Source organism: Aythya ferina, assembly GCF_964211825.1.
Source record: "Aythya ferina genome assembly, chromosome: 21".
NCBI lineage: Eukaryota > Metazoa > Chordata > Aves > Anseriformes > Anatidae > Aythya > Aythya ferina.
Window position 1 is genome coordinate 2,437,222 of NC_140319.1, and position 25,632 is coordinate 2,462,853.

Consider the following 25,632-nt stretch of genomic DNA (forward strand, 5'->3'; position numbering starts at 1 on the left):
AGGAGAAGGCGCCGTCCTTCCCCTTTACAGGAATGCAACCACCCCTGGCCCCCTGGTCGGTGCTGGCAGCGATGCTGGGGAAGCAGCAGGGTTTCCCTGCACAGGGCCAGCAGGGGGAAGGCAATCCTTAAATGCTGGCAAAAAAAAAAAAAAAAAAAAAAAAAAAGGGCTTGCCTGTGGAAAGTACGGCGTGGTGACGGCAGCTGAAAGGGAGAATCCCCTGGTCAACAGAACTGTCAAATTTTCTTAGCGAGTAAACATCAGAGGAGGGTCTCAAACCTTCTCCCACATTTTCCCACTTCTTTTTCCTCCTCTAAAAGCACCTTTCTGCCACACCTTGCCTGCCCTTCAATGCATCGTTGTGGTTTGGCTCTGGCTTTGGCTTTGGGAGCAGCCTTTTTGGCTGAACCAGGTGAAGCAGGCTCACCAGAAGGAAATTATTTCGTTGGTAGACCCCGGGGAGGTTTGCTTGGTGGTGTGGATTTGTCCCCATTTCTGAACGCAGAGCGCTGGGATTCGAGCAGCTCCACGGTGGGATAGACCCAGCTGAGAGGGGAGTAGCTGAATTTTGCAGTCTGCATCACACCTCCGGCTTTTTGGGACTGCTTTTGGTACCACGGAGCATCGGGCAGCTGGTGCAACAAGGTCAGGAGGTGCAAGAGCTCTCACCAAGTGCCACAGCCTGGGTGCTGCTGCTGCTGCTCCGTGGTATGACAGAAACACACCACAGAGCACTTCTCGTATCTTTTATTCACATTTTTATTTTACATTTTTTTTTCTGGGAAATTAGGTCAGAGGAGGAAGAAACTGAAAACAAACGGCGATGTGTTTTTTGGGGAGCTGGGGGACCTCCTCATCCCACACAGCCTTGCAGAGCGGAGGGCTCCAGCTCCACTCAGTGCCCAGATCACCCTCTCCTTTCCATGGTAATGAGGAAAACCACTTAAAACCCACAAACACTCTGCTCCCCCCGCCCCCTTCAGCACTGGAGCTTGCTCCCTCGGCATCTCAGCTTGAAGTAGAAGCGGTAGGACGGATTGTAGGATGGCAGAGCGCCAGCGAAGCACAACGCCACCGCCTTGTCGCACAGGCAGGTCTCTCTCTTGCACCAGCTCTGCTCGTTACCTGCGGGGGACAAATGCAAAGTTCAGCCGTGGCTTTTCCAGCCCCCAAAGCTGCTGTCGGCTGTGGGAGATGCTGCGGTGGCAGGGGGGGTCTGTGGGCAGCCCCAGCACCCTGCAGGGCATCACCCCTGCCCACTGAACCCTGCTGGCCACTGCCACGCTGGGGAATGCTGCAAAACGCCTGCTGATACTCACTGCAGGTGATGTCCCCATCGGTGACCTCAAATTGGTAGGGGGTTATCAGGGGGCTGCACTTATTCTCTCGCAGCCTCCTGTAGCAGCAGTCATGGGCACGGCAGCAGCTGCGGGAGACACCGTGTCAGCGTCAGAGCCCTGCCCGGGCAAGGGAAGGAGCAAACGGCTTGGCAGCAGCACAAAGTGACTCCAGAATTGTGCCAAAACCCCTCTTGGAGCTGCCAGCGAGGAGCTTTTGCAGGGCACTCACCTGTCGGTGGCGTCCACCGGGGTGCCCCTGCCCCCGATGCCGCAGAAGCAGCCGTACCAGCTGTAGGAGAGCAGCGCGCTCTTCCCCGTGACTGCCTTGATCATGCGCTCCAGCTCCAGAACGCTGCCACGCGCTGGCTGTAGCCCTGTGGAGGGACAGAGGGACAGGGGGACAGGGGGACAGGGGGACATGCTCACACCGGCACAGTGTTCCCCGTGCAGCACCCGCACCGTGTTGCACACCAAGCAGAGCAGTGAGTCTCACGGTGCTGCTCCCGTGCACGTGAACTCTTCTCAGGGTGCCAGCACAAGACCCTGAGTATCCCCCAGACCACCTCTGGATTTTGTTTGCTTTTCGCAGTGATCGAATTTGGCCTCGCAGGAGGTAACAGCGGTCTCCTCACAGGCCCTGTCTCACTCGCATCCCTTGGCCGTCAGTGCCACATCGCCAGCATCAGCCTGGGGTTTGGCAGGTGACAACGGGCCCCAGCACCTCTTGAAATAAATATCAGCCCTATGCCAGGCATTGTGGAGAAACGGCAATATTCAGCCAACACCTGCACGCCCCAAAATGTGCCCAAAGCCTGTGGGTTTGGGTGATATTCATGCCAGGTGGACGAGACCCCAACCTCACCACCCAACTCACCGCAAGCCAGCAGCAGGGCGAGCAGCAGATTCCTCATCCTGGCAGAGAAGGGAGCCGAGGCAGCGGGCAGCAAGCAGCTCCCTGGGGCTGTTGAAGTAAGAAGGCAATAAAATCCCACCCTCCTTACCCTGAGGAGCCGAGGCTTCACGGGTTTGCTTTATATAGATGGAGAGGGGAGAGGTCCACCCCCTCCTCAGTCCGTGCATCGCTCAGAGGCTCCTTGTCCTCCCCCCTTACACAAAACCCAGACAGCCGCAGTGCTCCCTCTGAAATGATGCTTCTGCTCTCCCGGCAGGCACGAAGATCACCACTGTGGGGTTAGGTGGCTGGAGAGACAGGACACAAGTGATTTATGCCCAGAAGGTGAATATCTGGCAGGGCAGAGGTGGTTTTTTTTGAGTTTGGTTTTTTTTTTACGGTTTTCCTGTCCTGACATCAGGGCGCAGGAGACCCTCGGGCTTCCCATGCATGGGCAAAGGGTCTGTGAAATGAGATCATCAGCCAAGCAGGCTGGGAGCGCCATGAAAGCCCCATCTGAGATGCCTTTCGAGCACAGGTCATTGAATCACCGCGCCTGAGACATGATGCAAAGGGAGGCAGAGCGCCGGAGGAGATAACGAACAAAGGCGGCTATCACTTCGGAGAAGCCATGGGGCCCAGAGCAAACAGACATACAAGCGGGCGCTATCGGCATGTGTATGCACAGCTCCACCCTTGGTAATTAAACGTGCTTCTAAGGAAATTTGGACATAAAAGAAAAAAAGGGTCACATGTTTTGTATTCAGAGGATCACAGAATAGAGGAGGATGGAGGCACCCTCGGTCCAAGCCCTGTTAATGCACCAGCACCCGCGCGGCACCACGAGGGCTTCCTGGTGCTGGGACACTGGGACACGGGGACACCCGATAAATGAAGCCCGTATCAGACCCACACCATCATTTTGGGCCACTTTGTGCCCATTTGTGTCCCGCACGGCCCCATGTGACGTGTCCCAAGGCAGTTTCTGTATTATCCCCTCGTTTATTGCCCATTTCTTGCTTTCCTGAAAGGAGACCTGCCCGCTGCCATTGGCAGGCTGGCTCTGCCAGCTCTCAGCCAAAAAGCCTCTGGTGTGTTGCTTTAACTCTGTTAGGGTGTTTTTTGTTTATTTTTATTTATTTTTTTTAAGGGGGCTCGTGGGAGTTTGGTGTTTATTCGCCTGGTTTTACTCAGGTGAGGCTGCTGGATTGCAGTGCTCTGAGGCTACTGCCAAGAAGGAAGGGGGTTAAAACCCGATCCCGAGCACCAACAGGGAGGGTTCAGCGCCGCGCTCTCAACCGCGGGCCGCTTTTTGGGTTCAAACAGCGCGGTTTCGGGGACATGGCGCCGGGAGGATCGCGGCCGGCGGCGCTTTGCCCAGAGCGGCCGCTCCTCTCTGTGGTAGCGGGGCGGGGCCCGGCGTGCGGCCGGAAGTGGGGCGGTCGCCTTGGCAACGCGGCCGTGTTGGGCGGCGGGCGGCAGGTGAGGGGCGGGCGGCCCGGGGGGCTTTTATGGGGCCCTTTTGGGGCTTTTTTGGGGTCTCTTTGAGGCCTTGGGTCCTTTTAGAGCCCTTTTGCGACCTCTTGGGGCCTCTTGGGGTCATTGGGGCCCTTTAGGGGGCTCTTGGGGCCCTTTTCGGGTCTTGTGGGGGCCTCGGGCCTCTTGGTGGGGGCCTTTTAGGGCCCCTTGGGGCCTTTTGGGGCCCTTTCATGGCCTTTTGGGGGCCTCTTGGGGCTCTTTTGGGACCTTGAGGCCAGGCTACACACCTGGGGCTGGGGCTTGACCCCCCTCAGGGCCCGCTGCTCACTCCCCGTGCTGTGGGACTGCAGCATTTTGCACCCCCTCCCCCACCTTCCCCTTCCATGGGCTCTGTGGTTTCCCCATCCCAGCCTCTCACAGCAGCACCCAAAGGTGACGCGTGCCGTGTTGGCACCACGGTGAGCCTCTGGCACGTGCAGTGCTGAGGGGGTCGAAGAGCCTCGCTCAGGAGAATCCCACCATGTTGGCTTTGGGTGGGTTGGGGGTTTGTTCTTTAGGCTGCCAGCACAACAGGGGATGTGCGGTAAGCTCTGCAGCGCATTCAGGCATTCCTCTTCGCTGCCTCGGGGCTTTTGTGTCAGCGTTTAGTAAACCAAACCCCCCCGTGTGGGTGCGAGGAGGCTGCGGTCAGTTGCCTGGGTGAGAGTCAGTGCTGCTGTGTGGGAGCCCTGGCTGGGGAGGGCACTGAACGGCCAAACAAACCAGCCACGGCTGCAGTGTTCCCACAGAGCTTGTTCCCTCCCTCCTGCATGTCATCAGACCATCAGGGATTTTTTTTTAAATGCCCAAAGCAGTCAGTCGTAACCAGAAAGTCCAGAGCAGGAACTTAATTTTTCGTCACAGGAGGAGCAAAAGGGCCAGGTGCGTGCTTAGCTCATTCATCTCCCATTTTCACTTCGTCTCTAGTTTCGACACCAAATGTTTCTGCTCTTTCCATCACAAACTTCCTTTGTGAGGGGAAGGGCGCAGCTTTCTGATGCCCTCAGCCTCAAAAACTTGAGGCGATTTGTGACCAGGCGTTATCACACCGCAGGACGCAGACAACACCCCCGGATTTTTGCTGTTGTTGGATGGCACCCGGCATAAAAGCCGCAGGGAGGTTAAATTCTATAGGTTTCGGGTCAGTTCCTGTAACTTTTCCTTCCGCTGCCCTCCCTGCAGGTGTCCTGGGAAGCAATGGCCACAGCAGCTCTTCTGAACTCAGCACCAGCTCACTGCTACGTCCCTCCGAGCACCGCAGCCCCTTTCTTTCAGCCAGTTGCCGCCGCCATGCACGTCACCCGGCCAAAATCTGCCAAGGGACGCACGAGGTCGGCCTTCAGTTACTCCGGAGCCTTCCCCTGCAGAGTGCCATCGTCACCAGCAGCTCCCCACGAGTTCGGGAGCAGCCCCAGAGCCTCGTCCACGCACCCGCCGTTCCCACCCGGCCACGTGTCGCCGGAGGAGATCCCCGAGCTCCTGCAGCAAGTGCCTCTGAGGAGCTCCTCCTCGCTCAACAAGTACCGGGTGCTCCCCTCCATCGGCAGAAAGGACGCGGCAGCAGAGCCCAGCGGCCAGCACGAGGTGAGCTGGGGACAGGAGGGTGCTCAGCAAAGCCCAGCTCCTTCTGGGGAACGAGGATCTGCCAGCGGGCTGGCAGGAATTCACATCCCTGGTGAAGGAAGCTCGTGTGCTCAGCGTCCCCCTGAGAAGCCGGGAGGGCAAACGAGACAGGAGAGCCCCTCGTTGTCACCCCAAAGTTTGGAAGAAGCGCTGCAAAAACAGCCCCAGCTGCTGCTTGCCGTTCGGTCCCCCTCCGGTCAGAGATTTGAGCACTGCTTCAAGCCCACAGACAGCCTCCAGACCGTGCTGAGCGTGGCGGAACAGAAAACGGCGGCCAAATACGAGCGCTGCAGCATCGAGACCACGGAGGTGCCGCGCCGCAGCTTCCCTGACCTCAGCCGGACCCTGCAGGAGTGCGGGATCCTCCCCAGGTCCGTGCTGTGCATCCGCCAGGCCGAGCGGCACGAGGCAGAGCTGTAAGTGCTCTGTGTGGCGGGATGCCTCGTGTCTCAGCCACCGCAGCATCTTCTGGAGCTTGCTGAGTTCCAGAAGCTTCCCTGGGAGCTGCCTCGTGTACATTAAAGGCCGTGTGTTGAAATCCCACCTCGCGTGTACGTACCCGCTGCCCATTGACGGATCTTTTTTTTTTTTTTTTCCATGCGTGTGATTACAAGTTCCTTCAACAGCCGCCAGCCTTTGGCCTTTTTGGTTTCTGAAACTGCTGATTTTTCGTCTCTGGAGGTTGTTCTCTTCTCAGAGCAGGAGGCCTCTTCCGTGTCCTTTTCATTTGTTTCAGGAAGGTGCCACTTCCCAGCGGGGATGGCGTATCTGGGAAGACAGAAACAGAACTGGTTTGCCCTGTGGTCGTCTCCAGCAGCTTCAGCGACAGCCTCGGCAGCCTCCGACGCCTCAAGAGAGGCTGTAGCTGAGGTCAAACCCCTAAAACCACCTGAAAATAACAGCAAGGATGCACTGGGGCTAGCAGATGATTGCCAAGTATTAAAACATGCCTGTGAGGGCTCGGCTACTGATGGAAAAACTCCGCGCAGCTTTTAAGTGTGGCTACGTCACCCTTTTAAGAACAAATAGCTGCTTTTTGGTTGCGTTGACTGAGCAGCAGGGCCTCCTCCTTAGTTTTTCTTCTCTCATTCAGCTCCTGTGACCTGTAGCTAAGAGCAAGTGGGATGTCAGGATGGGATGATGCAGAATACTCCATTTTCACTGAAATGAGGTGGTCTCCAAGTCTAGCAGGTGCTGCTCTGCGGGTGTTTGCTCATTCAAAGTATTAATTGGTTTTGACCAAGGACTTTGCTCACCCAGCAGACCGTGTTGTTACCAAACCGCTGTGGCTCTCGCAGAGGGGGTTCATCAAAGGCTGCCAGGGTAACTCGGCAGGTTTGGGGGTAAATACAACGTGTGTGTGCTGAAAAAATGGGTTTCTGTTGGAAATTTTGATGGTTAAAGGCAATAATTACAAAAATAAATGGGCAGCTTGCCACATGGTTTGAATATTGCAAGGTAAAGCCACGTTTTTTTTACATCAGTATATGTACATCAGTACAATCACCACTCTTGCTGTCAGGAAGAGGACTGTTTTGCAGGAAAGCTGAGCAGCCACTACGTCACCACACTTAAACCAGCCTTAAAAATGTGGATTTCCCGGTACCGGCACCTGATTTTATGTATGTTTATTGTTTCTGCTTTCAGAATATTTTCATAGCGTGTGAGTAAAACTAATAAAACCTTTTTGGCTAAAAGTTGAACTGAAAGTGATTTCTCTGGAACTGAAAATGCTTTTTTCTGGACGTTTAGCATCGTCTTAAACAAGGAATGCCCGGCGGCTGCATGCAAACACCTCGGAGGGCGCCGAGGTCAGCCAGTCACATCGTGGCTGCAGCCCCCAGCCCAGCAGTTTGCACCTCCAGCCTCTTGCTGCATGCCAGCTCGCAGCCCTGCGCCATCCCCCTGCTGCTGCAGCCCCAAAAACCAGCGAGCACCACCCCGCTCTGCAGACAGCACTGAAGGAGGGAGAGCAGCGTGGCCTCCTGGCTGCGCCCCTCCTCACCCGAGGCTTCGAAGCAAGAAAAAGGCGTCCAAGCAAGAAAGGAGCTGAGGCAGCGCTCGGTTCGTGTTCTTTATTCCAATTAAAAGTACATTAGAAACAGCACACAGGACCAGCAGCAGCTTCCGTGACAATTCAACCCGATGCACTGCTGTCGCCAGGTCATTCAGCTGTACTACCAAAGTAGGTGATTGAAACGTGTCTTCCACTCTGCACGCAAGCACTCACTCACCTGCCACTTTAAATAGGTTTCCAACAGAATAAAAATAGATACACCCCAGAATACAAAAAGTTTAATTTTAACAGTTTTTTTTTTTTTTTCCCGCTAAAGCCTTTATACAAATTGATAAAAGGGTGCACAATTTCCTAAAATTTTAGGTACATTTTAAATGAGCCTTTTTTTACTTGGTAAAAGGATCCATGTTCCTGTCTTTGAACAGAATATGATGGCCAAAATTGCAAAGTAAATTCCTAGTTAAATTTACAATTTGTACATTTGTTTTGAAGTGATTCCTGCACTGAGTAGCAGGCCCATGGCTGCTCACGCATGTCCCATTTTCCCCCCCCAAGAGCTGTGCACCACTAAGTTCTAGGTCAGGAGCCTCCTTCTCCTGGAAACCAGGCTGGGGCAGCAACCCGCAGGCTTTCAGCTGTGCACGCTAAAATGGTCCCAACCGAACTAAAAGCCACAGAAATCGCAAAGAATTCCTTCTCTGGTGAGGATCACCTTAGGGCGAGAGACTGATGACCTGCCTGTCTGCACTACGAGCACAACGAAAGCGGAGGCGCTTCCCCCCCTGAAATTTGGCTGAGCAATTTAACTCAAAACTCTGATACTGAAACATCCTGTAAAGGTAAATTTGGTGTTCTAAAGGTATTTTTTTTTTGGTCATTACATGCTATTACGATTTTATTATTTTTTTTTTAAGCCAGACAAATAATTCTGTTACTGGTCAGTGAAGTCCAGCAGTTCTGTACATGATTCACCCAGAGCTTCGCAGCAGCATCTCAGAACCGGCACTGCCTGCCTGAAGGTGACCAACCCCCACCCCAGCGGACACTATCATTGTACGGAGGTGAATTTATTCAGCAAATCAATTAGTACAGTTCCCTTCACACCGTCCCTCCCTCCCCATCTACCCACCTATAGTTTGGCAAGGTTAAACGCTTCAGATGAACTTCTAGAGTACTTACTTCAGCACTGCCACCACCGCCCCGCTTTACGCGCAGCGGCCATTCTAACAAGTCGAGGACAAAGTAAAACAAAATACCGCCCAGCAAAAGCAACACGGCACCTGTGTTAGAGAGTCTGACCTACTGGAGACATCCTTTGGACAATTTACTTAACAAAAAGCTGGGCAAATCCATCAGGAAGCCAGAAATGAGTCTTAAGAGCTCAGAGGAATGCCAAAGAGAATGACATCCTATTTTGTACAGGTTGAGTTTCTAGCCAAAAAACAGCTGCCTTGGTTTTGCTTTTCTTTGTTGTTTTTTTTTTCTCTTAACCCATGTCCATTATTTTTTTGGCTGCTGAATTTTAACTGATCGCATTTAGGCTGAACTTTACTCCAATTAAAAGCAATAAAGCTTTTTTTTTTCCCAGATTAGTTTTTGATAATTACATATTGCCTAATTTTGGCAAGTCTATTTCTTAGAATTCAAAAGATCTTTCCATTTTAAGGCTAGACTAAGAAATGTTAAAAGCTTCTGTAAACATTTCCTCCCCATAGTTGCACGTTTTGAAGTCCAACTGTAATTTTTAAAATGAGGTAATTTTTGTGTACTCATATCTTAGGAGTCCTTTTCGGGACTAGCTGAGAGGCATGCCAATCTGAACGCTGATCCAATTGTAGTGGGAGAGCTTCCACAGCAGGGTACACACCAGTTCCAGCAGCTGTACTTCAGTTAGTTATCTTCTCGATTTCATCCAAGTCGTCAGTGTCCAATTTGTTTATCTTTTTGTCTGTGAAAGAGGAGAAATAAGTCACGCACCGTACCACAGAGTAGGGGAGGGAAAGATGCTTTCTTCAGGTCGTCCTGAGTGCAGATTCATCCACGAAACATTCATTCAGGTTTTAAAACCACAACATAATACTTTTTGTCTTTTCTCAAAGGCCCAGCAGGATATTCATACGTTACCAGCTCCACACGTCCACTTTACGGACTACCCAGGTAACCAGCAAACAGATAACTTAGTTCTACTCACCCTGCATGCAGCAGCTCAAAATTCTGAAAGTAACATTTAGGTACTCGAGAGGCACCTATTGCATGCTGCTCTACAAAATCTGTGGCTCTCACAAAGAGCATTACGTGGTAACAGCCCATTATCCTCTTGTATGAGGACAAGTACTGCTTGTTGTGCAGTTTCTTTTCCAAACATTTCTTTTGGAGCCAACTGCAACGCAAAAACGCAGCTCGTGCTCTTCTGCATTCAGTTTAAGGCTCAACAAACATTCATGAGGCAGACCTGCTCAGTATACAGCAAGCCAAAATTCTGCAGGAACATCTAATTTGAGAGAAATAAGCCTGAGGGTACGTACTGAAGTGTTCCTGGATTCTGTTGAGAATATTCATGCTGTGCTTGCTGTCCACCATGTTGATAGCCAGTCCTCGCTTGCCAAAGCGACCTGTGCGCCCGATCCGGTGCAGGTAAGTCTCGTTATCAGGATTTCCATCTTTATCCACAGGAAGGTCAAAATTGATAACAACAGAGACCTGCTCTACATCGATCCCTGGTAAAAGAAAGCATCGGATGCCATTTAAACCATTTCATAGCAGGAACAGCCTCCTCTGGCCCAACCTGCGTGCGTTTTTATCAAGTATCTAGGTTACTCAACAGCTGAACTTCCAGCTGCTTTCACATAGCTGCTGCGTCGTTGTCTCCAACCTGTGCAAAGACTTAAAAACCAGTCTCACACTCTGAGGCCACACCAAAAGTGGCAAAGGAACACAGAGCCTACAAGTGCTAACTGTAAACAGATCTTCCCCCCGGGGTAATTACGGGGTGGTTTGACATCTAGCCATCTAGTGACCACACCAGAGAATCCCACTGAAGTGGTGAACAGAAAAACAGCCTGAGCTGCTCAGGTTTATCCAGCGCTTGAGGATTCCTCCTCCTTTCAGCAGCTTTGCTTTTTCACATATTGTGTTGTCTTAACTGTTCTAAGACGCTGAACTGCAATACGAATTCCTAGTGGAGTTAAGTAGCTTTCAGATTTCCCTGGTTTGGAACATTTTTATTTTAAACACTTAGGGTCAGCGAGTACAAGCTAGGCATGGCACCAGAGACATAAAAATGTCACGGGATGGACATCTTCATTTCAAGCTGCAGGAAGCCTACAAGGAGCCCTGTGTTTGCCCACAGCCATCTTTCCATGCACGGACCCAGGCAGCAGCCCAAAAGTCCAGGAATTGCTTTAAGGAACCTTGCTTGTCCACACTGGAACACTTTGATACAAATTCTTTCTGCAAGCTGCTCGGCAATATTTAATCTTAATAAAACCCTGCTCCTGCCCCCCCGCGCAGCTCTGCCATGCCCTACCTCTGGCACAGACGTTCGTGGTCACCAGCACCTTCTCTTTGCCCTCTCGGAAGCGCTCTATGACGGCAGCTCGCTGCTCCACCATCATTTCCCCACTGAGCAATGCCACCTGGTGGCCTTCCTTTGACAGCTCTGCCGCCAGCCAGCCAGCCGTCTTCCGAGTCTGAAACACAGAGAGAGAGGAAGTTTTAATGCTGTAGGACATGAAAAAGCCTCTCCTGGCTAGACTGCAAGTTCCACGGCTGCTCAGTTTTGATGTTTCACAAGGAAATGGCTCCTGAATGCTGTGCCAACCCCTCCCCATCCCAGTCTGGGCTCCCAGCTCTCGTATCAGACATAGGGAAACAGGCATCTGCCACCGCAGGGACCCCTGTACATGTTTTTTTTGGTGCTCTGCTCCTCAGTTTTCACTCTATGAGGAGACTGGCATGACATATGTGCACTAAAGTCTCAGGACCATTGTCAAGAAAACAAAACAACTCAGCTTGGAAATCAACAGGGTTTGGGCAGAATGAAGCTGTGAAGCCCCAGAGGCTCTACACCATGATACATTAAACTGTTTCCAGTGATGTTGTTTTTCCAAGCTCTGTGTCTGACATCCCAAGATAGCGTAAGAGCAAACTGTTGCAGCAGTCCCCAGATACAGGTTTTATCCTATCTGAGCAAGCTTTATGGGGCTCAGCTGGTGCTATCTGCACTGTTTTTCTAAGATCAGCGCCTTCCATAAAAAAGAAAAAGCCTCGGTGTAATTCCTGGAGAGATCCCAGCTGTGTAACAGCCCATTACCAGAGGGAAATGGGGTCCCAGGAAAAACTGTATCAGATGAACCTCAAGACCTTCCCATCCCTCACTCTGCCCTGGTTTTATCCACCTGCCAACTTCACTTTTTTTTCTGTAGTTTTAACCAATGTTGTCTTGGAAAATGTTGCATTACTCTGATCTTTGCTTCAGAAGACTTCAAGAATAAAAATGGCCATTGTGGATTGGCCATTTCTTTGAGTGAAATCAGGATATCACTCAAAGAAGCAGCCAGAAAAGCCAAAGAAAAGAGCAATCTGTCTCCTTGGTTACCTTTTGAAAAAAAAGAACAAAAAAAGGCAACATTTTTAGCACCGACAGATACTAACAGGGTTCTTGGGACTAACATTCCCCAAAGGGACTCACGTGGCAGAAGATCATGGCCTGGGCAATGGTGATAGCGCCATAGATATTGCAGAGAGCCTGGAACTTCTCATCTCTGTTATTGCACAGAACATAATACTGCTTAATAGTGTCCAGCGTCTCCTCTTCTCGCTTCAGCTTGATAATGTTTGGGTCAGGAACAACTTTTTGAGCAAACTTCCACACGGAATCCTCAAAAGTTGCTGAAAACAGAAGCATCTGGCAGTCCCTGGGGAGCATCCTGCAAGAGAAGGCAAAATGGGCAGGGTCCCCACGTAACAACACCGTGGCCCTGTGACACCCTGATGGGATTCATGCCCCGGGCGAGGCAGAACAATATCCTCAGAGCCATTTCTACGGCTGCCAAGGCTCGTGCTTTTCTCACCAACACCTGATCATTTCCCCGTGGAAGGGAGGCATCCAGACCCATATTCTTATAAATGAATAAGCCTTACTCCAGGGACAGACGTTTTATTCTCTGAGAAAATTAAACTGCTTGTCATCCCCTGACATTCCGCCTCCACTAGCCATTAGGATTACAGCTAAATATATCGTTTTAATCTTGTTGCTTTCTCAGGAAAGACACCAGGCAAGAACACAGCCCCACTGTCCCGAAGTTACAAACCAGCTATCATTCAGAGGAAGAAATAGTTGCCTCCCTACCCGAGGCAACATTCACCAAGTCCTTACCTCTGAATGCGAATGCTCTGATCCTGATGGCCCTGGGTTGCTATCATCACATCAGCCTCATCTAAGACGAACACCTTGATTTTCTTGGGGTCTATGAATTTCAGCTTGGAGCACCAGTCCAGCACAGTGCCAGGCGTGCCGATTACAATCTGCTCAGAGATCTTCTGACCTCTCTCCACTGCCAACACACAAAGGGAATCGTTCACAAGGTGGCTGTGCAAAGAGTGAAAAGCTCTGCCCCCTCTCTCCCTCTCTGAACTAGCCTATTTCACCATTTCACTGGTACACGTAGCTGAAAGGCCAGCTGTCCTAGTGCTGTGTGTCCCTTCACAGGTGAGAAAGTGAGTGTGTGAAGCATACAGGCCCCACTGCTTCATTCTGGTTTGAGAGATGTAACAGTCAGCACAATTCTTTTAATTCAGCTGTTAGACTGCATCTCCAGACTGCACGAGCAGCTCAGTACAACTCCTCATATTTAGCTGAGGTTGCGGTAAGGAAGAAATCGTGGTAAAGCCAAAAATATTCAGCACTGCCCCAGTGCCCCCCTCTAGGTGAATTCCCATTGCTTCAAATTTGTATTCAGTACAGACCTGATACTGGTGAGAACAGGACTTGGTAGTGCTCACCTCTAATACAGAGCCCAGCAGGCTGATTTGCATGTTTTAAAAGCGTTACGTTCCCGTGCTGTATTGCAGCCCCGTTTTTACATTTGCAGCCTGTTGGTGGTGTTCCACCTTACTCACATTTATTGCCTCGCACAGCATACGCGAGCTTCAGCTCCGGGTAAAACTTTCCCATCTGTTCGATCACTTTTCCCGTCTGAAGTGCCAGCTCGTATGTTGGGGAAAGGCACAAACACTGGAGGGACAGAGGAATAACGAGTGTGAGACAACCACTGCCCTCGGCAACACTACAGCACCTGCTTTTAAAAACCCTACTTGGAATTCTACAGAGGGCAAACATGCGAGGAGCTGACCTGTTTGTGAAAACCTATCCAGTTCTGCGTTCTGAAACTACGGCAAGGAGTTTATGGGCTACAAGACCTGAGAAAATAGATTGGCTGCTAGGGGACAAGCATGGCTAGTAGTGACAAGGAATCTACCACCTATAAGAACAGCATTTTTTAAGGAAAGAATCCTGGCCTTGGTAACAGTGCTCAACTATCTTCTAAGGATATTGGGTTTAAAAAGTCCCTTTCCAGGCACTGTCTGCCCTACTGTCACAGCTCTCTTCTCTTCTATCCCAAATTACACTTCCTCAACTCCTCTCAGCATGCAGATTTTCTCTGATTTACTTCCTCACAGGACAATGGCATCCAGAGCAACAAAAGGGAGGGAGCGTCAGGAGGAAGCTGTCAGCTAAATCCACACCTAAAGGCTGCCCGCGCTGCCAGTCCCTGCTGAGCTGTTTACAGAAAGAGCACTGCAGGGACAGGTTCAGCAAGCCAAGAATTTGCTCTCCGAGGCCTCAGGAGAAGCCCAGCCTCCTCACGAGGCGACCCTGCACCACCTCAAGGCCCCACAGAACCAGAGGAGTTACCTGTGGGTACTTGTTCCCGGGTTCGACGCGGCTGAGCATGGCGAGGACGAAGGCAGCCGTCTTGCCAGTACCGGACTGAGACTGCGCGATCAGATTCTGCGGGCTGCAGCAACACAGGGCAGAGTTAAACACCAGCCTGATAAACACCAACCCAACCAAACGAGCCACCCAGCAATGCTGGACGACAAAGAAGACGCAGCAAGTGCAGGCTTAACCACTTCAACAGCTGTTAGATGCATCGCCGCGCTGCGTGGGTGCCCACCGTGGGGCAGAAGTTGGTCTCTGCCCTCTACCAACTCTCTTTCAGCCCAAGTGACCTCCCAGTGATGGAGATTTTGGAGGAAAACTGCTGTTCTGCTGTTCTCTGGCAGGACTTTTCCATTATGCACATCTTCCCCTGGTGTTTCAGTACTTCCCACCTTGCAGCTCAGGGAAAGCTTGCCCAGCAGACGATGCAGCACCTCAACTAACCCACCCAGCCCAGATTGCTGGAGCCGTGCTCTCTAGCAGCTTTATTTCTCCCTGGATTTACCGGCAGCAGCCCCAGGCAAAGGAAAAACCCAAGGCAGCTGTCACACCAGAAACACTGGGGCTGGGGAGCCCTTCCCCACCCTCCCATCCCACGGCACGTGAGGCCTTTCAACTCCTTCCTCTGCTGACAGGCAGCAGCACACACGCGTACGTACGGTTCGGCAAGCATCATGGGCAGGGCGTTCTCTTGTATTTTTGATGGTCTGTTGAAGCCCATGGCATAAACTCCTTGCAGGAGCTGCGGTTTCCTGAAAACAGAGAAAACAGAGGTTTTCTTTTAAGCTTTGCCTTTGAACCCCTTCCAGCAGGCAGGATTGGGGTAGAATCAAACAAGGGTCGCTCGGCGTTCATCTCATCAAGGTCAGCACAACACCACAGCTAGCCAGGGGCCTCTAAAGAGATCATATGGCTGGAATAATGCTTATTTTTGTTTATTTTTGAGAAAGTTACCTTCTTAACTGCTGTGAAGCTGTGGGCGTATCAGAAAAAACTGCCCTGTTCACACCTTGTTACCCGTGGAAATCTAGGTGTTTCTCCAGCTGAGCAGAAATGCCAAAAAAGCTCACGTTTCCCACTCAGATACAGAAGCAGCACCACGCTGCTATTCTGCTGCAGGCTATCAAAATCCACTCGGATTTCATTTGTGGACAAAAAATGCGAGAAAAACCCTTACAGCTGGACCCAGAGGTGCCAGGCTCTGCGGGCCCGTTGCGATCCCACTGGTGAGTGACTGCGACAGGCACCAGGAAGCTGCAGCAGCAAGGGAGAGCACAGCGCTGCTTGGAACAGAAGCTTCAAAAAAACCCTAAACCAGCTCAGTTTAGTACGTCAAGCTGCACACCTGCCTTTCACACTGCAGGGAAAACTTTGTTTCGCAGCTCCAGAGGCTTCTGCTGGGCTTCTCGCATGTTCTAAAGCAGCTTTTCAGACAAGCCCAGGGATTGTGGGGTAGAGACCATTAATCCTGGCCTTTAGGGCAATCCCTCCTCCTCAGACCTCAGCACCAAAACGGTCGCTCCTTCAAGACCTGAGTATTCGGCCACGCAGCCTCTGTCGCTACAACCCAGGGGTGTAGCAACACCGCCAGTCCTCAAACACTCACACTGATCTTTCTTCAGGGGAGCTTTCTAGTCTCAGCAGGTGCTTGTGTAGCCAAGGGGATTCGAGAACAACCCAAAATTCAGCTCATGGTGTCAGCAGACTCACCACCAACCTCCAGGCGCTCACTGAAGCGCTGTCAAGAAGTGAGCGCTTTCCATTCCAGGCAGGTTACTCTTTTCCTGCCCGCCGTTTCCTCCTGTTGAGCGCTCCCCACTCAGCTCAACACGCTTTTTAAAAAGCCCGTATTACTTTCAGGGGATGGCTCGAACAAAAGCCCTTTGAAACATAACCTTGTGCTGCTCAGCAGCAAGGACAGAGCCCGGCTCCGCCACAGTTGCCAAGGATACACCGCCTCGTAACGCGACGACTCAATTAGTCTGCTTGCCCCTGTCATTAACTCCCCGGGATTGTTTGCCTTCTGAGAGATGGGAATGAGTCTAAAGGGCACCACAGGCTCTCAGGTTTTTGGGAGACGTTCAGCCACGAACGTCCCTGAGATCGTTGGAAACCCAGAGCTGTGGCAGAGGAAAGGCAAGCACCCTGGTGCTGTTTGCTGCTGGATCTCCCCAAATAACCCAAGAACGGGAACAGGAGCTGGTTCAGAGAATATTCTGTATTTCTTAAATACAAATTTGCAGGAACTTAAACCAGAAGCCTGTGCACTTTTCAGTGGTCTGAGGCAGCCAGGAAATCTAACAGGGCACAAGGAGAGCCCACAACCATCTGGTGGGCTCCAGACTCGCATCTGTTCTCACAGGCTCCTCAGAGCTGCCCCTGCTGAGCTCAACAACACTCCCCCCAACCGTGGAGGCCGAATAACGAGCTGCAAAACAGCCACAGGGGAGCCCGTTCAACCCTTCTGCTCTTCAGCTCGGTGCAGAGGAGCTCCTGGCACCACCACCAGCCCCACAGCCCCCAGCTGACGGCACTTACAGGCGCAGCTCCTCGAAAGACTTGACGGAGTAGAGCGGCGAGGTGGGGTCCCTCTGCAGCACCTCCACCTGGTTGGTGGTGTCCACCAGGTTGCTGCGGATCAGCTTGTTGAGCAACGACTGTGTGGCTCTGTCCTCTGTCAAAAAAAAAAAGGAGGTGGGAAAACGGTCAGGGCCTGTTTCAGCCGCTGCTCCCGCTGAAACGCGGCACGGCCGGTCGGAAAGGATGCGCTGCACCCAGCCCCAGAAATACCCAAACTCCCTGGTAGGGAGCAAAACCGTGACAGAGCCCCAATTTCCCCAATGAAACGTCTGTCGAGGCACCCCCCACGATAACCAGGAAGGCAAAGAAAAGCAGGCTCAGTTTTAAGGCCAAGGGGGAAGCTGAACACACACGAGCTCTGCTCGTTAAGCTGCAGGTTTCAGATCCCGCAGCTCAGCACCTAACTGCAAGGTGGGACAGGGCCAAAAGCCCCGCTGCCACCTGTGGGCAGACACCTTTTAGTTTTTATTTTCTTTTCCTTTTAAAGAAGGTTTGAGGACAAACGGCATTTCAAGATTCCAGGGCTGGAACACTCTAAGGGCTGAGGATAAGGGAGATCAAAACAGAAGGCGAAGTTGCTGCACTTTGAGGTTTTCCTCACGAGTCTGTCTTCTCAAGTGAGCTTCTCATAAGGCACCTTCTGAAGGATTTAGGGCCGTTGCCCACCCCTTAACAGCCATTTCAGAAATGCAATGTCTTGGTTGCTTCTGAAGTTCCAGCTCTGGGTTATCCAACAGCTCCTGCACCCAGCCCTGCCTGAGGACACTGCTGTCCCCTCACCTCTCTCCACTCTAACCCAGGATTCCCCCAAGTTATTACAGGACCCAACGGCTTTAAAATTTATGACTAGGTCCTTGGGGCAGGAGCCAAGATCATCCACCCTGGGACATAAGGTGGACTCACTTTAGGTACACAGGAAACAAATCTCTCTTTCCACGTGCCTTGCCATGGCATTGACCCGACCAGCACCCACCTTTCTCCTCATCCTCTGTCTTCTCAACGTTGTCGTCCACCTTGACGACAGCACCTGAATTCAAAGAGAGGGGAGTGGGATTTAGGGGATTTAGGTTTGGAATTCTGCAGAAAAGCTGCAGAGCAGCTCAGCAAACAGCCCTGTGGCTGTGCAGCAAGAAAACCGAGCAGAGCTTGCTCCGTGCAGCCAAATTGATGCTGGTGCCTGGTCCAAGCCAAACACACCACAAAATTTTGCCATCGAGACCCAGGCAGAAAGACTTAGCCCAGCAGGACAAGCTCAAGAGGTGGAAAGTTAAATCATTGTGACTGGCTGAGCAATCTTAGCTTTCTGGTTTGTTTTTTTTTCCTGCAGTTTCTTGACTGCACGGTGTTGCTTGGCTCAGACTCCACCATCTTCAGGGTCGTCCCTTCTGTCCCCGAGGGGGTTTTGCTCCAAACAGGAACGTGGTGAGACCGCCACAGGGAGTGTAACTCACCGTTGGAATCCGGCTTGGCTTTCTCCTCCTTCAGGTGCAAGCTACTGAGCTGTGGGCGAGGAAAAACAGCGGGGTCAGGACCCTGGTGGGGACAGGGGTGTTGAAACCCCAAATCCAAGGGGCTGAGGATGGGGATAGGGGACGAGGATGGGGACAGAGGATGAGGATGGGAATGGGGGATGAGGATGGGGCTGAGCGTCCCCAGCACAGGGTTTGTTCTGCTGCTGGGATGGCGTGAAGACAGGGCACAGAAATGGGGGCAAAAAAGGCGTTTGTGGGGCAGGAGAGGCAGCAGGACCCTGAGCTGAGGCAGCGCCTGGATGCGCCTTGAGGGGAAAGAATGGAGGGGAAGAAGAGAAAAGAGGAAAAAATATATTGATATATATCACCCCCACAACCTGAGGAGCCGGCCCCACGACCGAACGACCCGAAAAATGGGGGCAAAAAGGGGAGAATCGGGTCCCTGCAGCGCTGCCTGCGAGGAGGCGGCGGCCGCCCCCCAGCGCTGCCGGGCCCCGTTCCCGGCCCTGTTCCCGTTCCCATTCCCATTCCCGTTCCCGTTCCCATTCCCCGGTCCCGGTCGCCTCTCACCGACTCCGCCGCCGCCTCCTGCTCGTCCACGGCCAGGGCCCACGAGTCGGTGGCCATGGCCGGGCCGGGCCGGGGCCTCGCCGCCAGCAGCCGCAATGGCGCCGGGCGCGGGGAGGGCGCCTGCGCCGCGCTCCTCAGGGCCGGCGGCTGCACGGGCAGGGCGGGCGGCGTTCCGCCACCGCGGGTTCCGGGGGATTTGGGGGGGGAAAAGGGGGAAAATAAGGGGGAAATAGGGGAGAATAGGGGGATATGGGGCTGACAGGGTGCGGTGTGGGGCTGGGGTGAGGCTGAGGGTGATGTATGGGAAAAGTGCTGGTCCCTGTGTGGTGTGGGGCTGGGTTCTGGTCCCCTATGTGGGGCTGGGGTCAGCCTGAGCATCCCTATGTGGGAAGGGTCCTTGTCCCTGTGTGGGGTTGGGGTCACCCTAAGCCTCCGTGTATGGGCTGAGTCCTGGCCCCTTGTGTGGTGTGGGGCTGGGGTCAGCCTGAGCCTCTTGTGTGGGAAGGGTCCTGGTCCCTGTGTGGGGCTGGGGTCAGCCCAAGCCTCCTGTATGGGCAGTGTCCTGGTCCCTCTGTGTGGGGCTGGGGTCAGCCCGAGCATCCCTGTGTGGGAAGGGTCCTGGACCCCTGTGTGGTGTGGGACTGGGGTCAGCTGAGCCTCCTTTATGGGAAGGGTCCTGAACCCCTGTGTGGGGCTGGGGTCAGCCTGAGCCTTCTGTATGGGAAGGGTCCTGGTCCCGTGTGGGGCTAGGGTCAGCCCAAGCCTCCTGTATGGAGAGTGTCCTGGTCCCTCTGTGTGGGGATGGGGTCAGCCCGAACATCCCTGTGTGGGAAGGGTCTTGGTCCCCTGTATGGTGTGGGGCTGGAGTCAGTCTCAGCCACCCTGTATGGGCTTGGTCCCGGCTCCCTGTGTAGTATGGGGCTGGGGTCAGCCCAAGCATCCCTGTAAGGGAAGGGTCCTGGCCCCCTGCATGGTGTGGGACTGAGGTCAGCTGAGCCTCCTTTATGGGAAGGGTCCTGAACCCCTGTGTGGGGCTGGGGTCTCCCTGAGCCTTCTGTATGGGAAGGGTCCTGGTCCCGTGTGGGACTGGGGTCAGCCCAAGCCTCCTGTACGGGCAGTGTCCTGGTCCCTCTGTGTGGGGCTGGGGTCAGCCCAAGCATCACTGTATGGGCTGGATCCTGGTCCCTGTGTGGGGCTGGGGTCAGTCTGAGTCCCCTTTGTATGGGAAGGCTCCTGGTCCCATGTGCAGTGTGGGGCTAGGGTCAATCTGAGCCTTCTGTATGGGCTCGGTCCTGGCCCCGCTGTGTGGAGCTGGGGTCAGCCCAAGCATCCCTATGTGGGAAGGGTCCTGGCCCCCTGTATGGTGTGGGGCTGGGGTCAGGGCCTGCCTCACTGCACGGTATGGGGACCAGCCCTGTGGGATGGGACTGGCAGCCAGCCCTCCCTGCTGCGTTTTGTAGGGCCCAGCCCTATGCCATGATCTGGGGCTGGGGCCAGGCCCTGTCCTGCTGCATGAGGCGGGGTCCCTCGGTCAGGCGAGCCCTTCTCCTAGGGTCTGGGGAGCAGCTGCTGGAGCTGCTGACACCTCCCAAGGCTCGAGAGACCAAAATGAGGCAAGTTTTTACAACTTTGGGATCATTTACTTTGTCCTGGAGCTGCCGAGCCTCTGTAGGCCACGTCTGGAAGGTTTTCCCCCAGGTTTGGAGGTGCAGAGGGGGGTTCTGAGCCCCTCTGGGAACGGAGGCTCGGGGCAGAGCAGGGGCTGTGACATTGCCAGGGGGACTGCAGCTCCTTCTGCCTCTGAAACAGAGAGGCAAGGAAAAAAAAAAAACAAGTTTGCAGCGTGAATCAGTGACTCTTCTAACATCATCCCATTAGTGACACAAGGCCTGGCCCTTCACACAGCTCTCTGTGATTTTTTCCTTCCCAATAAATCCAGGAAAGTCCCTCTGGTCCCTTTCCATGCAGGTACCCTGCAGAGGCTCCGTGTCACCAAAACCTCCTCAGGACACCAAGCAGAGGGGCCGGGAGCCCCGTGCTGTGCTCCTGGTGTGTGAGCAGCCCTCAGGTGGGTCCCACAGCTCGCCGGTAAAGCAAATAACCCTGCCTTGGCTACGTGTGCTGGTAGGAATCCGGGGATTTTCCCCAATAAATGTTCTTTTCTTCGGCAGAGCCACAGTGAGCAAACACGGAGCAGCCAGCCGGCTACGTGGGCTACTCTGCGGCTGATTTATTTGTCTGATCAGGACTGTAAATCCTCCAGCTTCGGGGCTGAAGTCAGCTTCTGGGGAAGGGAGGGGACTCGGCTGGGGTCTGCTGGCAGGGTTTGTGGATTTTCCTCTGAAAACAGGTCCTAGGTGGGGCCGAGGTGGTTCTCGGTCTGCTCACCCATCCCACAAGAAGGACTTGTGCTGGAAAACCTCAGCCCTGCTGCACGTCCCCTCCCTGGGGAGCCGTGCAGCCCCGTCCCCGCTGCCTCAGTTTCCCCTTGACCATTCTCCCCATTTTTAAGCCTCAGCCGCCCCGTGTGGTGCTAGTGTCCGGCACCAGCACATCCTGCTGGAGCATCCTCACTTGTGGGGCGGCCCCATGGGTGTCCCGTGTGCCCCACAGCAGCGAGCAGGGGGCGAGGAGCTGCGTGTGGGGCTTTGATTTCCCCCATGAGGGAAGCAGACGAGCAAAGTGCCGTTTCCCTTCCCGCTGGGCTCCATGCTCGTCCTCCATCCCTTCCCCATACCCCCGGGAGCAGGAGGGGGCCGCGGGAGGCGATTGTCATGGTTACCTCTCCCCGACAGACACAAATGGCTCCAGCTGACCATGGGCACCCACGGGGCTCCTCCAAGGCTCCAGCCACGCACCGGGGGCAGCCGGCGAGCCGGGACCCAACCTCGGCGTGCTCGCACGTGTGTGTCCACCGAGGTAAGCCCCGTCCCCATCCGCACCCCACCGAGCCCCAGTGGGTGGCCAGGAGGGAGAGGGTCAGGTTTTTTTTAATTATTTTTTTATTTTTTATTATTTTTTCTTTGGGGGGGGAGGCCGCTGTGCGGCTCCCCCCACCCCGAGCCCTGGCGCGCCGTCTCTCCCTCCCGTGCTCTCTCTCCCTCCTCATCTCCTGTCTCTCTCCGTGCCTTTCAGAGACAAAAGCAGGGCTGAAGCAGTGCCGGCCGCCCTCCGACAGCCCTCCGGCCGCCTTCCAGACCCCCCCAGCCCAGCTGCAGCAGCTTGCAGGAGGGGGGGGGAAGTTGCTCCAGCACCCCTCAACCCCCCCAGCCACCCACCCACCCCCTCTCCCAAGGCAAGGTAAGGAAAAGAAAGCAGCCGATGCTCTCCACTTGCTCCTGCACCTTTTTGGCTGGGCGTGGGGGGGGGGGGGAGGTTGGTTTGGGGCGGGGGTGCGTGCTGCTGCTTCGCCAGGCGGTGCAGGATCCCTGTCACAATATTTTTCTGCAGGCAACAAGCCCACACTTGGCAGAGCTGCTGCTTCCCTGCCTCGGCCCTTTCTCAGCCGGTTGGGGAGCCCCTGGCCCTGTGTCCCCCCCCCATTCCACTGGCTCCCCAAAACGATGCCCCCCCGTCGATGGGGCTGCAGGCAGGGGGCAAGGGAAGGGGGCTGGATGGTGGTGCTGCAAAGCTGGGGGTGACAGTCTGCTCTCCTGGGCAGAAGGAGGGAGAGGACACGCTGCTTTGGGGGAAAAGGGCACCGAGCCCACCCCAGTGACCTCAGTGGGTTTGGGGAGCCCTCTGCTCCCCCCACGTGAAGGCTCACAGCACCAGGGGCTGGTGTGCGTGCTCGGCCGGGCAGCTCTGTGCTGGGACGAGGAGGAGGATGGAGCAGGGTCACTCCTTGACCATGTCCACATCCCCTCTGGCTTGGCTGCCTTCATTGGGGGCTTGAAAAGTTTGCTCGTAGGCGAGGTGCGATGGTAACACCCAAAATTTGCCCTGCCACCTTCCCCCTTGCCCCCCTTCTGGCTGGAGGGGTAGCAACCCCTGCTTTTGGAGGTGCTCCCACAGCAGGGATGCGAGTGGCAGCTCCAGGAACCCAAATCCAGCCCCAGAACCCAAATCCAGCCCCAGAACCTGGGGCAAGAGCTACAGCCCAGCCCCTGCTTGGGGCACAACCTGCCTGAAATCCATCCCTGGGGAGGTGAGGACAGCCTCGGGGTGCCCTTTGGGGCCACACCAGCCTCTCCCACGGGGGCAGAAATCTGCTCCAGCTGGGAGCAGAGGCACAGGGTGGGGAGCAGCAGCGGTTCTGCTGTTTTTTTCAGGGCAGGCAGGGAACTGAGCACTTGTATTTTGGGGCAGGAGAGGGTAGGGCGATGCCCGGAGCTGGGAGAGGCTCCCACACAGACAGCACCGCTCGCGTTCTCGCTCAGGGAACGCGTTCCCAAAAGCTCAGGGAACGCAGGGGCTTGTTTTTTTTGGCTCTGCAGGCAGGTGGGGTGTTGCTTTCCCTGTGTGGCTGCCGGGAACCTTCCCGAGGTGCTGCTGGGTTCCCACACCGCAGCAACAGGCGCTCCCGTGCCCGTCTCCGCCAGGCACGGCGGCTGTACCCAGCCTGGAGAGCCACTGGATGTCAGTGTTGATTGATACAAATGAAGCCGAAGGAATATCTGTGTTTTTTTTTCCAACCAGTTGCACAACAACAGGCACCCTCCGAGCGGGGTGGATTTAGGTGGGACCTGGAGGTGACGTTGCCGGGGTGCGAGCGGAGCTGCTCCCAAAACCCTGCTCCCAAAACCCCCTCTGGGGAGAGGCACGGGCTGAGAGCTCGGCTCTGAGGCTCGCTGGTCCCTGTTCGGCCGTGGTGCCAGCGTGAGATATCTGCAGGGAGTTACCAGGGGGGTTCCTTCTCCACGGCAGATAATGTGGGGTGGGGTGAAGGGGAAGCAAGAAGGAGGAAAAATCTGGGGTTTGTCGTGGCACGGGATGAAAGCACAGCTCGTGGTCAAATGGCAGGGGGCTTTCCAGCCAGCAGGGGCCACGGGGACGTTTTCTGCCTGGTTATGGGACCGACACTGAGGATGGGGTGGGAGTGAGATCTCTGAGGGCACAGCTGGCCTGTGCTCGGCACGAGTGGCTGCGTTCTCACCTCTCCTCACTCCCTCCTCACCCTCCGCCACCTTTTGGACACGGGGCCATGCCATGGGTGCGCTGTGGGTGCTGGGGACCCCGTGGTCCCTTTTTGGGTGGTGTCACTGCCGGGACCCCGGCGCTCTTTTGGGGGCCAGGCTACCTGCATACAGCAGTCAGGGTTTTCTTTTCTCCTCGATGCATGAAAACAAACCTCAGCAGAGCATTTTTCTGCCTCTGCCTTGAGCACACCTGCTCCAGAGCCAGGTTTTTTGGCGGCACCAAAGCCTTTAGGGGCACGGATATCACCTGAGCAGCCCTCTGGGTTTCACACCCTGCTTCCAGGCACGTAATTACCCTTTACCTGAGCTTAAAATCCAGCTCCCAGCCTGCCCGTGGCGATCACACCCGTGCTGTGCAGCAGAGCCCCTCTCTCTGCACGTCACAGCGACCATCCTCCGACGTCGGCGCAGCAGCAGCAGCCGCACCAGCCCCGTGCGTGGCGCACCGAATTCAGCCGGGCTGAGCTCCCAGCTCCCTCCCCGGCGGCCCGGGAAAGATCATTTGCAAAGCAAGGGGAAAATAAAGCCTGAGCGTGGCCAGCCGAGTGACGACTGACGTCCAAAGCCCTGTTTTGCCGCTCCCCTGGCGGGCAGGATTACGGGCACGGCTGGTTTTGCTGATGCAGCGAGCACAGGGCGGCCGCGCTGATCTGTCCTGCTGAGGCCGGGCCAGCGGCTGTGACGCTGCAGCAAGCGGTGTCCGAGGCTGGGAGGATGCGGGGATGCTCCACACGGCCAGCAGAAATCGCTGGGGAGCGAGGGTGCTGCCGGCTGGGAGCTTGGGGTGGGCTCCTGGGGGGCACAGGGAGTGTCCTGGGGGTCCTCGTGCCCGCTCCCTCCTCTCCCCGCTCCGTGCTGCAGTCACTGAATGGTGTCGGATCCTCCAGCCCTGTCCTGGGGCAGGGAATGGAGCCCCCCTGAGCCCTCCCCATCTTTTCGGGCAGTTTTGGGGCAGGGCTCGGGCTCACCTGGGGTGGGATCTGGCACCCCGGCCCTTGGGGAGAGGAGCTGGCACCGAGGAAAGCTGCAGGGAGAGGGCTGAAATGTGCTTGGCAGGAGCGGCCGCTTTGCATCCGAATGGCTCTGCCGTGCCAGGATGAGTCACCCTGTGCAGGAGATGGGGAACGTGTCCCCTGGGGGGGACGAGGACAGCCTGGAAGGCCACAGCCACCCCCTTCTGCCCCTGCTCCAGAAGTAACGGGGGGCTGGCGAGGTGTGCTGCTCACCCCCACGATGTCCTGCTGCTGCCTGGCCCCATAGGGTCCTGCATCCCCCATCGGTGTCTTATGGGGTCTCACCTCCATCCCCACTTCTGCCAGCAGGACAATCACCCCAGAACTTGTCCCACGGGGATTTCCTGCCCTCTGTCCTGCCCACAGGGCTGCAAAAAACCCAGGAGCCGCTAGCGAGACCGCTGCGGGGAGCGAGCGAGGAAAACCGCGGGCACAGCAGGGCCACCGAAGACACCAGGAGGTGGCGGGGACGTGCGGGTCCCCCGGGGCTCTTCCTTGCGTCCCCCAGCTCGCCACCGGGCTCCCC

General features: G+C 55.0%; 3 protein-coding genes and 1 long non-coding RNA gene across 6 annotated transcripts; 2 read left to right on the top strand and 2 right to left on the bottom strand.

Moving 5' to 3' along the window:
* Nucleotides 1–752: 752 nt before the first annotated feature.
* LOC311422285 (group IID secretory phospholipase A2-like) lies at nucleotides 753–3,561 on the bottom strand. The gene is made up of 5 exons (XM_084495169.1): nucleotides 3,504–3,561; nucleotides 2,215–2,301; nucleotides 1,570–1,714; nucleotides 1,320–1,426; nucleotides 753–1,125 (listed from the first exon to the last, which is right to left on the bottom strand). Exons 2-5 carry the CDS (start codon nucleotides 2,249–2,251, stop codon nucleotides 980–982), a joined length of 435 nt encoding a protein of 144 aa, XP_084351295.1. The 5' UTR covers nucleotides 2,252–2,301; nucleotides 3,504–3,561; the 3' UTR covers nucleotides 753–979.
* Nucleotides 2,911–8,362, top strand: UBXN10 (UBX domain protein 10). 3 transcript variants are annotated; one of them, XM_084495165.1, is made up of 2 exons: nucleotides 2,911–2,931; nucleotides 4,933–8,362. In XM_084495165.1, the coding sequence occupies exon 2, from the start codon at nucleotides 4,948–4,950 to the stop codon at nucleotides 5,791–5,793; it is 846 nt and encodes a 281-aa protein (XP_084351291.1). In that variant the 5' UTR covers nucleotides 2,911–2,931; nucleotides 4,933–4,947; the 3' UTR covers nucleotides 5,794–8,362. The 3 variants fall into 3 exon arrangements, with proteins under 3 accessions (XP_084351291.1, XP_084351290.1, XP_084351289.1); XM_084495164.1 differs by lacking the exon at nucleotides 2,911–2,931 and adding an exon at nucleotides 3,669–3,714; XM_084495163.1 differs by lacking the exon at nucleotides 2,911–2,931 and adding an exon at nucleotides 3,801–4,169.
* LOC311422280 (ATP-dependent RNA helicase DDX19B) lies at nucleotides 7,435–19,076 on the bottom strand. Its single transcript, XM_084495162.1, has 12 exons — nucleotides 18,956–19,076; nucleotides 18,365–18,413; nucleotides 17,887–17,940; nucleotides 16,872–17,007; nucleotides 14,993–15,085; nucleotides 14,307–14,409; nucleotides 13,511–13,625; nucleotides 12,768–12,945; nucleotides 12,081–12,318; nucleotides 10,917–11,079; nucleotides 9,916–10,107; nucleotides 7,435–9,338 (listed from the first exon to the last, which is right to left on the bottom strand). The coding sequence occupies exons 1-12, from the start codon at nucleotides 19,010–19,012 to the stop codon at nucleotides 9,277–9,279; spliced, it is 1,440 nt and encodes a 479-aa protein (XP_084351288.1). The 5' UTR covers nucleotides 19,013–19,076; the 3' UTR covers nucleotides 7,435–9,276.
* A 1,735-nt stretch (nucleotides 19,077–20,811) lies between these two features.
* Nucleotides 20,812–25,600, top strand: LOC311422407. The gene is made up of 4 exons (XR_014685321.1): nucleotides 20,812–21,023; nucleotides 21,127–21,874; nucleotides 22,091–22,255; nucleotides 25,473–25,600. It is a non-coding gene; the product is annotated as an uncharacterized lncRNA (long non-coding RNA).
* The last annotated feature ends 32 nt before the right edge of the window (nucleotides 25,601–25,632 follow it).

Bases quoted from the DNA above. Each gene is read 5' to 3' on its own strand.
- LOC311422285 (XM_084495169.1), bottom strand. From the start codon at position 2,251: ATGAGGAATCTGCTGCTCGCCCTGCTGCTGGCTTGCG. The intron at 1,427-1,569 runs GTGAGTGCCCTG...TGTCTCCCGCAG, and splicing joins CCGGTGGACGCCACCGACAG to CTGCTGCCGTGCCCATGACT. The intron at 1,126-1,319 runs GTGAGTATCAGC...TGTCCCCCGCAG, and splicing joins CGATGGGGACATCACCTGCA to GTAACGAGCAGAGCTGGTGC.
- UBXN10 (XM_084495163.1), top strand. From the start codon at position 4,095: ATGGGCTCTGTGGTTTCCCCATCCCAGCCTCTCACAGCAGCACCCAAA. The intron at 4,170-4,932 runs GTGAGCCTCTGG...CCCTCCCTGCAG, and splicing joins CGTGCCGTGTTGGCACCACG to GTGTCCTGGGAAGCAATGGC.
- LOC311422280 (XM_084495162.1), bottom strand. From the start codon at position 19,012: ATGGCCACCGACTCGTGGGCCCTGGCCGTGGACGAGCAGGAGGCGGCG. The intron at 18,414-18,955 runs GTGAGAGGCGAC...CCTCGCCCACAG, and splicing joins AGGAGGCGGCGGCGGAGTCG to CTCAGTAGCTTGCACCTGAA. The intron at 12,319-12,767 runs GTAAGGACTTGG...CTTCTCTTGCAG, and splicing joins CAGAGCATTCGCATTCAGAG to GATGCTCCCCAGGGACTGCC.